At 39.0% G+C, this 12,182-nt stretch overlaps 1 protein-coding gene across 3 annotated transcripts in view; it reads left to right on the plus strand.

Annotated features, from left to right (window-relative positions):
- Nucleotides 1-12,182, plus strand: part of Gria3 (glutamate ionotropic receptor AMPA type subunit 3) — a 293,607-nt gene that overhangs the window by 239,823 nt on the left and 41,602 nt on the right. For all 3 annotated transcript variants that reach the window (XM_041640013.1, XM_041640014.1, XM_041640012.1), the window contains exon 12: nt 226-424. In XM_041640013.1, coding sequence (XP_041495947.1) covers nt 226-424 — 199 coding nt within the window. The remainder of the gene's footprint in view (nt 1-225; nt 425-12,182) is intronic.

Genomic DNA, 12,182 nt, shown 5'->3' on the forward strand with positions numbered 1-12,182 from the left:
AACATGGAGAGGACCAAAGGGTGTTTGCCCATGTCATCATCATATACATGGTGTGGTCAACACGTGAGCTTTAGCTGTTGTTTTGATTGCATTGTATCATCACTTCCCTCCTCCATTGCCTATGATAAAAATCTATCTTCTTTCTATAAGTAAAGACAATGATTTAAAAAAAAAACTGAGATCTAGGCCCTCTGGGTCTGGACTTGTCTCTGTTTTGTTTTGTAGATCACTTTCTGGGCGCATTGTTGGTGGGGTTTGGTGGTTCTTCACCCTGATCATAATTTCGTCCTACACTGCAAACCTTGCTGCTTTCCTGACTGTGGAGAGGATGGTGTCCCCCATTGAGAGTGCTGAAGATTTAGCCAAGCAGACTGAAATTGCATATGGGACCCTGGACTCTGGTTCAACAAAGGAATTTTTCAGAGTAAGTGCTTTGCCATTAATTCAGCCTGCTGGTTTTCATTTTAGCTTCACAAAGACAACGCTGCAGTACTTTTAAGTGGGGCTTGTAGGAAAGTGGAAATTTTTATCAAAGGACGGTGTCTTAAATACTGTTGTGCTTAGTTGTAACTGGATCCATTGTCCATTAGAATTAAGACTCATGGAAGACAGAGCAGGTGACATGCTGAGAGTACTGAATTTGAACCCCAAGGTTTGAATCTCAATCCTGCTATGAAGTGAGTATTTTTCCTTGGGCAAGTCATTTAACTTCTGTAGGCTTTTGCCCTCTTACTCAAATAAAGAGGGTATTGAACTAAATAATACTTCTGTCTAGCTTTTATAAAAGCAGAAAGATTTCTTTTGTCTCAGTGTTTCACACAAGTTAGATAATTAACTGTAAGACTCTGACAAGTGATGGACTAGGAGAAATTATATATTCTATTTCAGAGTTGGTTTTCTGTTGAAAAGTGTTATAGTTGTTTCAAGGATATACATGATGATAAGGTTGTTTTCAAAGGCACTTCATCACTGTTTTCATTTCTTGAATAGATTAATTTCCTCTGCATCCTAAAGGCCAATACTTACTGAGGAAAGAAAAAGTTATTCATGAGCAAGAGTTAGTAAAGCTCTGTAAACTGCATTACCATTGGTAAGAACTCAAATTTTTAGTTGTACCAGCAAGAAAAAAAGGGCTTGGCTTAAAATGAGTCAATAGTGCCACTGCCCTCTTCTAAAGCCACTATAAGCTATTGTAGCAATGTTCCAAACATCACTTTAGTGTGGACAGGAAAACTTTTGTCACTCTCGACAAACAATAAACAAGTTACTGGGTGGCACGTATAATTACTGGCTTTTCCCCTCAGGTCAAGAGTAAACAGATGTCTCTACTCTGACTTGTTTTAATAAATTAGTAAGCAATATTTTTTCTATGTACACTGTCATGAGATTTCATGGAAAAGTAGGAGGTGTGTGTTTCTTAGCATTACAGCAATTAACTAAAACCTGTTTCACTCCCAGAAGGCTAGGAGGGTAGCTCTGGGACCCATAGAAGATTTTTCAGTGCCTCCACTTATCCATGTCTCATCTTTACCTCCTGTTTACAGAATAGACCATTATGCCCAACTAAGGCAGCAGTGTCAAAATGATGTTAAGCACCTTTGGAACTGATATGGCTCCGATGGCAATCCCAAGAGCTTATTTAGGAACAGTCCCTTGCCCCCCATGAAATCACTCACATGTGTCAGGGCTGGAAGCCAGGGATTTCCATCTGGTGAGTACTTAACACATAATCAGCTCCATGGAAATCTGGTTTGGTATCAACCTTCAACAGAGCTTATGCTCACTGTCTCAATAGATATCTGATTGCTGTATGAATTAATTGACCACTTAGGATATCAAAAAACAAGCTAGGACCCTCTGATAAGAGGTATTTGTTCTACAGGAAAAGCATTTTTCCTTTCACAATGATACAAGGTTACGGAGATGTGTATTAAATGGTAATCAATACATAACATCAATTTCCATTAAGCTTTCAAAATCCATCCATCAGTACTGTTCGCAAAAGGTGCATTGTTGAGATTTGTTAGCAGACAGCTTGAAACTGCGACCATATCATCACTGTGCCCCGGCCTCATCCCCCATGTACTTTGTGTCTGTATCTACTGACCCATGTGATGATGGTTTCATTAAAGAGGATCACATGACTGCAGCCGATTTGAAGCTACATTCAGTTCTGAACAAAGTTACCATCCCATTCTAATTGGTTTGTGGATTCCAATATTCACAAACTACTGTGACCTTGGCAGCCAGTGAGTAATTCCCATGAAGATGGAGAGAAAAAAAAACTGATTAGAAGCAGGCAGATGTAACAAAATGCAAATCGCTTCTGATCCCCTGAATGACACTTTCTTTTTCCCCAAATGGTCACTAGTGACAGCATTAGAACTCTGTAGAGTGGTTCACAAAAGCAAATAAGGGTTGGTGATCTATGAGCGAAGCCAAGTGGTGTACAAATGTGGATATTTTAAGACTGCTTATACTGAAAATGTTCTATGAACTTGGCAAAGAGAATACTAGGTGTTCATACAATACATGAACCTACTAGTCTCCAAGGCACTTTCCTCGCTATGTTCTCTACTCTACTGCTCAGTGCAGAGTACCCCACCTGCCCTCAATGGGGCAGAAGAACCAACCTGCAAGAACAAGGACTTGATGGCTATAGTCAATATCCCTTCACTTTCAGCCCCTAGTGATCTTGAGGTATCACAAAAATTTTAGGAACAGCTTGAACATTTTTTAAAAAATGGAGAGCTCCGATAGCATGCCTTCTGGATTTTAGAAAATGAAACAAGATCACATGAAGCATTAACAAACATAACATGAGCTCGTTTCTCTTCCCTTTTACACCATCCCAAAACCACAGAGGCCACCTAGTAATAACATAAAACAGCCTAGGGCCAGCCCTCTAGATCTTCCAGTATGAGAAAAAAAGAAAGAAAGAAAGAAAGAAAGAAAGAAAGAAAGAAAGAAAGAAAAGAAAATTCTCTTCTAATTGCCCTGTGGACATGTTTTTACTCATCCTAGGTAAGGCTGTCATTAAAATGATGGCAGTTTTAAGTGATCCCTTTGTTTGTTTCATTTTCTAAGCTTTCCCTAGCTGTTGTTTTACACTCACATAAAGTCATGGAAACAGTGGGGCCTGCCCCGTCAGGAAAAGAAGGAAGGAACTGAGCAAATGCATGCAGGTGGAAGAGGCATCTGGAATATTACTATCAGCCCCCTGGACTTGAAAATTGATTTCCTTAGACAGCAGCTCCCAGTGAAAGGTGGAGGCATACATGCTAAATACCAAGCTGACACCTTTATTGTCACAGGCCAGAGAAACACCACTAATGGCTGGGAAAGCTACACCAAAACAGTAATTCTCCACTTGTTTCTAAAAATTTAACCTGATTCAGGTTTGTACTAAGAAGCAGTATTGTGAGGAAAAAGCAACCACAAATTCATCTCTGTCTTCAGACCTGCTTAAACTACATCTTCATATGCTTGGCAACATTGCCATTTAGCACAGATTCAGGGCTAAAAGGAGGGATTTTAAGTGAAATCTTTAAAAAAGTGAATGTAGGAGCTGATAAGATGGTTCAGTCAGCGAAGTGCAAGCATGGGGACCTGAGTTCATTTTCCAGCACCTGTAACCCCACCACTGTGGAAGTAGAGACAGACTGACAGATCCAGGAGCTCCTGATCCCACCTGCCTAGACAAACATTGAGCTCCAAGAACAATGAATGAATGTCTTCAAAACGTTAGGTGGGGGGCAGTTGAAGAAGACACTCAGTGCCAATACACACTGAAGGCGTAAGTCACAAACAATGCCACACCAGTTTGGAATTATGATTAATAGGGTGCTATTTATTTAAAGGGGAAAAAACTTACAGATCACCATCCCAGACAACAGCCCTCTGCGCAACCAGGAAGGGAGTCTAGTCGCCTATGGAGCAGGAAGTGAAGAGAGAGAGGAGAGGGAAGTGGCCGCTTTTTTAAAGGGAGAGAGACCACACCCCAATGGGCTGGCATCTCAGCGACTATAGGCTGGAGGAGCGGAAGGACCTCCCGCAACAAAACACATATTCATGCACTTGAAAATGTACACAGTGTGCATGCACACACGAACAGACACACACACAGGAAAGTAAAAGGAATGCCGTGCAATGAGTGGAGACTGTCCTTTGTGTCCTAGGATAAACAAATTAGCTGGCCTTTAGTAGGAAACCGTTGAGGACACCTTCTTTGTTTGGAGTAGAACACAGTGTAAGTCCAGCAGAACACCACACAAACACAGTTTCACTTGGACCCCACATTTCTTCAGTATCTGTCTACAACATGATTGTTCAAGTGCATGAATAAAAGAGCAAATCCCTTCCACAAGTACACCTGTGCCGTGTATGTTGACATTTTGAGATGATTGAGAAAAGTTACCATTAATCTCCCTGACTTCTTCTACATTTCCTGATATTAAGTAGCACATCAAACTATAAAAAATATTTTTGGGAAAATTTATGTCACTTAATACTATGTTGCAATCAAAGTTGTGACTTACAATATATCTGGGTGGGTTCAACCAAATGTAACTAGCTTGAAAACACAAGCTGGGCGTGGTAGCATATACCTGGCATTCCAGCATTCAGGAGACTAGGGCAAAAGGGTTACTAGTTTAGGACCATCCTAAGCAACACAGCTACCTAAGGTCAACCTGGGCTACACAATGATCCATTGCCTCAAAAAAAAATGATGTGGCTAATGTTCGAGAATACAGTCAAGCCAAATACAAGAGAACACGTGACAAAAACAAAAAGAGGGGAGTTGACACAAACTGGTGGCAGATTGGAGATATAAGCTATACATACTACATAGTAGTTTTAGAAAATAAAAAAAATAGTATTACTTTTCTGTCATATACTACATTAGATAGGAAAGGTCAGAAATCAACCTTATAGGTCAAGATTGGAGATCAAATGACAACCACACAGTGAACATGCTGAGGCCTCAGAAAAGAGATAAAGACGTTGAGATGGCTGTTGGATTTCCCCATCCCTTCCTAAGCAGATATTCACTCAGAGAGCACATTCAGCTGTATCATTTCCCAGTTGGTCTTTGTTTACACTGCCGGTGGTAGAGGAATCTTAACCTACTGTAGTGGCACATGCTGACAATACCAGCACCTGGGAGGCGAGGGTAGAAAAGCCACAAATTTGAGGCCAGGCTGGATTATGTATAAGACCCTGTGTCAAAAAGAAAAGTGCAAAAAGAAAAAACCTATACTTAAAGAAGATTGTTTTCCCATGCTCTGACAACTTCAAACTGATCCAAATAAGGAGGCAAAGAAAGGGAAGACATTTATAAAACTCAAAGGAATGTTGTACTCACAGTAAATTCCTACCATTACATGATTTGTTACACTTTCTGACATGCTAAGACTCACATCATGCATGGTGGATAAAACAGAAAAGAAGAACAGAATGAAATTGTTCTTAGTTCTCCACCCACCAATGACTTCCCTATTTTTTCCTTCAAAAGAGGATATTGCTCCTCATCTCTCAAATTTGTCAGTGATACTAGTCCCTGCTCTACTTCCCTCACAGGGTGGGTGAAAGCATATCACTAAATGTGTTTTAAAACTATGAAGGGTTCTATAAATCCCAGGACATATTAAAAGAAGTCCCCAGAAATAGGGCAATTAAAATAAAGTCACTCCAGAAAAGGCTCTGTGAAGGGTGTTTCTGAAAAATAGAATAAGAAATCTTCCACTGCTTTCTTGGTGGAAGAGTTGTAATTTTTTTCTTCTAAGTCTTGGGAGGTTGTGGGGGTGCTCATTTGTATCCTCTCCCCATCCTGCTGGTCCCACTTCTACTTCTAATTATAAATTACTACTGATTCATCTGCGAAGCAGTCCACCATTAGCCATTCCTTTGGGGCCCACAGATTCGACAATTTTAACGTGCACGATTTAGAGCTGCCCTTCAAGACCACCTAGAAACTTTAGGTGCTTTCAAGGTGGCATGCAGGCCATCTGCCCAAAGTACCCAACCATATGGAGGTTATTAGCCTATCTCTGTTCATCCTCCCAGGTAACTTACTTGCTTATGAGAGCATTTCACAGCCCAGAAAGCCTAAGGGGGTTAGATCTCAGTTCTCCTTGAGGCTGCCAACTCTCTCTGACATCAGGGTAATTAACATCACACAGGACTCCCAGATCTTTGCAAGAACTCTAAAAGTCTCTTCCCTGGAATTCATCTCCAGAGCTCACTTTCTGTTTTTCATCTGACAAAGTCAAATCATCTGATAGCCTTCCAGTTAAGGGAAGAGGACCCATCTGTTCAATTAGGCTTTCCTTGGGTTCACCTGGCAAACTTACACAAATACATTATTTATAATCATTCATGATCACCATGCAAGACGCTGAATACTTGAGTGTAAGACTCAACATCTCAGTATACTTAACCTGTAAGAACAATGAACTTGGATGCTTAGATGCATTCCACTTTTAAAATAAAAAGGACAAATCACAAAGAAAACTTTTGGTTGGATTTTTTTTCCTCAAAGCAAGCATGTGTTAGTCAATGGTCATACTCATTTCTATTATCCACATCTATATTTTTCCCAGAGTAAATAAATAAGTATCTACTATAGCAATGTAGGCACTAGGAAACTGTAAAGGAATCTGACCAAATCCTTGCCTCCAGGAAACGTGCTTCTTTTGGGTAGAGAGAAACAATGAACATGCAATGAAACACGTTTGTAGAACAATTTTAAGAACTGCTAATAGCTCTAAGGTACAATGGAGAATGGCCTGAAATTAGATATGACCATTTTAAGTGAAATCCTGAGGGTGAAAGGACTCAGGGAATGTCTCTCTAAGGAGTTAACATTTAATTCAAGAAGAAAAGTCATGTGAAAATATGACAGGTGAGAATCTGTCTCCCCCCCGCCTTGGCAAAAAAAAAAAAAAACAGGAACAATCACAAAAATGCTTTAGGGGACAGGAAACAAATCAGTGTTTCTCAAAAATGAAAGTCCACATTAAAGTTACAGGAATGGAGACTGAATAATAGACCATATTTAAGATACATTTTAGTAGTGAATTTATGGAATACACCAATGAGTTGTGAGACAATTATGAATAAAAAGAGCTAGCCAAAGATGGTTGGTTTTGACTTATATTTCTTTCCAGTGACCACTACTGAAATCTTTAAGTGTTACATTTTTTAATGACTCGGACACTTATTAAACTATGACCACGAAGGTTAAAAGGGCATACTCGAATTGTATGAAGTATTGAAAAAATTTACCTGTCTGAAGAGAACATTTGTCTCAGCTACAGCATTTGTTTTAATTTTACAAGTAATTTCATATTACAAGTAATTTGGCATATAATTATGTATGTAGTTAAGGAATGTGTTATTATATTATAATCATATACATATATGCAATGGGCAATGATCAAATTAGGGTAAATATGTTTTCATTGCCTTAAAATATCATCAATTCTGTGTGTCAGAAAACTTAAAACTCTTCTCGTCTAGTTATTTTGAAATATATAAATAAATAAAACATCAGAAATACTTACCCTACCCCATGTACACTGTATTATGATACCCATCACTCATCCTCTTGCGAGAAATGACTTGTGTATATGTTTATGAAAGAGGGAGTTTAAAAGTGATTTTAATGCCAGAGAAGTGGTGGAGCATGCCTTTATTCCCAGCTTTCCATAGCCTGACCGGGCAGAGCTCTGTGAGTTCGAAGCCAGCCTGGTCTACAGAGTGAGATCCAGGACAGCTAGGGCCACACAACACAGTGAAACCCTGTCTCAAAACATGAGAGAGGTGTTTTTTAAAGTTTTCTCTAAAAGATATTACTGCATTGAGTCAATTACAGTAGAAATCAATACATAAACTTTCGAGGGTAGACTGAAAATTGTTACTCAAGTCAAAAATCCTCTAAATTTCATTTTAGTTCTAATTTTATCATTTACATTTAATATGTGAAGATGAGGTTCATTAAAACAATACTCTCTGAAAAATATTTTACAATCTTGGAAATGAGTCTAAAGAACTGACATTGAAAAGCAAAATCCAAACACAGTTTGACAAATCATATCAAATGCAGGAAGAGTTCATAGCAAATGTTTCATATTTTAAAACAACCCCATTGCATTAGGTCTTGTTTCAAACAAGGTCAACAACCCCTTTCCTTAACATGGACAGAGTATGAATGGAGTAACCACAAAGAGACTCAGAATGCTGTAACCACAAAGGAACTCAAAGCCCTCTTACACAGTTTTGAGGTTTGATTTTAGAATGTTTGGATACTGTCACTATCCTCACATAAGGCCAACAGAAAGACACCTTCACACATACAATTTGGATGCTTGTGATTACTATGTTATCGGAGCCTATTATGTATTATAATAGGAGGAAAGAAAGTGCCCTATGAGCCAGAGCCTAAAGAATGATTCTGCTCCATTTGCTCAGCATTGGATTTCACTCAATTTTATAAACAAAGTTAAGAATTACACAGTCGATACTTGAGAAGTCTAGGGATGTGGCAAAGTGATAGAGCAATGGGCTGGCATGGGTTCAATCTCCAGTAGTGTCAAGGGAGCCAGGGTAAATGGTGAACATTGAGGATAAATACAAATAAACTCCAGTAGACTTTGATAAATCCATATTTCTCAGAACCAAGGAAAGGTGTCTAAGGTACTAGATAGAGGCTTGAGGGATAACTTCAGTTTTTGAGCTGATATACAGAAAACAGCCACAACTTCTCATGGTTGACTCATGATCCTAACTTAAAGTGTTGCTGTCTGGAAGTATCCAACAACTAACTCAAAGTGACAGGATCACAAGTTTTTGACATTGTTTCCCAGCGTTACACTTAGATAAGGCATTTACCCTATATATACATATTAAATATATGTATATTTAATATATATATACATATATATATATATACAAAATATACATATTAAAGATGATTTCCAAATGTTAGAAAAATGAGCATTTGAAAAGGGGGTTGGGCTTGTTCTGCTGGACACTCAAGGACAGGAACAAATGTTCAAAATGTAATAGCCAAAAATAGAGATTTCAGAAAAAGGCAAAAAGAACATTCTAATAGAGCAGTGGTTCTCAGTGTTCCTAATGCTGTGACCCTTATTCCAGTTCCTCATGTCATGGTGACCCTAACCATAAAATTATTTTCATTGCTACTTCATAATTATATTTTTGCTACTGTCATGAACCATAATGTAAATATATTTGGAGATGGAGATTGGCCAGAGGAGCCCCACGAAATGAGAATCACTGGACTAGAACAATCCAAAGAGAAGATGGCTGTCCTTATAGTGAGCTGTATCACTGGCAGTCTTCAAGAATAGATTAATGGCCAATTGTCAGAGATGTTGAATAAGGGACTCAGTCTGTGGATGTCTGCATGTAAAATCACTTGAAGAGGTATTTTATTATTCTATTCTACTTTATTGAGATAAGGGATCTTGCTATGTTGCACAGACTACTTTCAAACTTTTGGGCTTAACTGAACCTGTTACCTCCCAAATCTTGAACCTGAGCCTCCCAAATCCTGGGACTACAGTTACAATCCAACCCAACCTTCAGTGTGATCTGTGTTGTCGCTGTTGTACATTTTTTGCTGTCGATTCTTGTTTTCTGAGTGAAGGCCTCACTGTATAAACAAGGCTCATATTGAGCTTGTGCTTTTACAGGCTTCATCTCCAAAGTGCCAGGATTATAGCCATGCATCACCACAACAGAGATGGGGGCTATTTTAAAATCCAGAGAACTAGGACTTCCCCACGCAAGATGCTGGTTTCAAATACAGACTACTGGGTCTTATGTCCCCACTCAAGATGCTGGTTCCTAAGTAAAGACCTCTGTAGTGATTCCAAGCAATTCTATTTAGTTGCAGGCTGAACAGGAAGAACCCTGGAAAATGACAAATGGAAGGATGAAACTACAGGTGAATAATACCCGAAGACCTCAAAATTTTTCTTATTTTGACCTACGTTTTTGTCCTTTGAGGCAGATAACCCCCTTCCTTTTTCATTGCCTTTTGACTGGATAGCTCTGGCTTAAGCAGGACTGCTGTGTTAATGTCTATATGGACCATACTGGGAGCCCCATGGTTCAAAATTCCACTCCTGAAAGACTGTGGATAGTCAGGTCCAAACACAGGTTAACAGTGAAATCTTTCAGTCAGTATGACATAGGTAATAGCTTGGGCGACTATCCCCAGATACTAGTCGGTATGGGGAAACAGAAGCCATCAAGTCTAGAATGAAAAGTACACAAAAAAATTCATAAAAAGAAAGAAACTGAGATCGAATAAGTTAAATACTTATAAATCAAAGCCTGAATGTGAAGGTTGCTCTTTCCCCATATAACGTGTTGGAACTCAGGGGATCCGAGTTTATGCAGCGGTATATGTAATTTTGTTATTACATTTGTACTTATGGTAGGGGTTGGGTGCATGTCCTATGGCAGGTGTGTGGAGCTTGTTGAACAACTTGAAGGAGTCAGTTTTCTCCTTCCATCATATGAATCCCAAGGATTCAATTCAAGTCACTAGCCTGCCATTCCTGTAATAGTGTTTTTACAGATGCTGAAGGAAATCCCAAGCTTCAAAATTCCCCAGTCTAGAGACCAGTAAGTGATAAACAGAGCTGGACTCCACACGTGGTAGCTTGAGTATTAAAACATGGTTCGAATCTCTGGGCAAGCGAAATGTCTTTTAAAATGAAAAAGGACACAATGAGGGATTACACCAGCAGCTTTGAATTCTTAATCATTGCCCGAAACTCTCTCTTATTATTGCATCACCCTTCCCTTTCCTCATTCTTTTACGTACCTTTTCTGATGAGACAGTTCTACAAGGAGCTCCATGGCTCTAAGTTCGAAACTCAGACAGTGGTATTTGTGTAGGCGTGAGCCAGATCACTTGGAAGAGCTCAAAATCCAGAGGAAGTCAGTGACCTCAGGAATATGAACAGAACTTAAAAGCAGTACAGAAGGGAAAGTTGGAATCAAAGCCCAGAATCCCCTGCCCTTTAGCCAAAAGCACTGTCTTAATATACCACTTCCTATCCTTTATTCCCCTTTACCTATTTGTGGGAAAGCCTACACACACACACACACAGACCCTATTTAAGTCTGAAGCCTCCTGTGAGTGAGTGGATTTAACCGACCAGTAAGAGGACTATGAGCTGAAGTTGCCTTTAGTAATATGATCAATAGCAGGATTTAAGGCTTTAAATGAATCAATGAATCCATAAAGGCTACAGAGATTATAAAATTTATCAACTGCCTATATATGGATTAAAATGAGTGTGGAAATCATTAAAAAATCTCTACAAGGTTAAGCCACAACTCTTAACGAGTTACATAGAGTGTTCATCCACAAATCATTTGTACCTCTGACAAAAATTTAAGAAAGAGCCTGCTCCCTCTTCGTAGCTTTCTTTTGGGTATCATCATTCCCTGAAAAAAAATCTGTGAGTACATAAAAGAGCCTTCTACTATCGCTGGAGAGTAATTTTTCTCTCTTTCATAGAGACCTGCTCAGTTTTTGTAGGGCTGGTCCAGTTTTTTTCCACATTTTGTTCCACTGGGATTCTTATTGTTACCATGGATACCTCTTTCTGCCCTTGGCACTTTGGGGATGCTGCAGAACATTCATTATATCAAGACCCCCCACCTTGAGTCACTTTGTACTGGCTTTTTTTTCTTCCCAAGCAATTTCTGGGCCTGCACTTCTGCCAACATACAGATTAAGGAGAACTAGTTAAAACATTAATGCTTTGATTCCCTTCCAAATCTTTACCTATACAGTGTAGCTTGAAGTCTACTTTAAGTAATCCATCTATCATAAAATTCACAACAAACAAAAGAAATTAATGGAAATTATTCATACTGGAGACATATTCTTCCCTGGATAACAGAAATCTCTTAATGCATTTTGCTGTTTAGAGATCATTAACTACTTCTCAGAGAAAGCTAGACAGAAAATTTCTGAAATAAGCATAGAATAGCTCATGCAGTGGTTGGGAAAGAAAATTTGATTTTCAAAAAAGAATCTGCTGTATGACAACTTTTCTAAGATTTATCTGTTATAAGGCATACTCTTATCTAAGCAAAGCAGTACAAACCAGGGACAGAAGAATTCGAAGATG

Source organism: Microtus oregoni, unplaced genomic scaffold (genome assembly GCF_018167655.1).
Source record: "Microtus oregoni isolate MIOR12 unplaced genomic scaffold, Mior012 000061F_ref0000440, whole genome shotgun sequence".
Classification (NCBI taxonomy): domain Eukaryota; kingdom Metazoa; phylum Chordata; class Mammalia; order Rodentia; family Cricetidae; genus Microtus; species Microtus oregoni.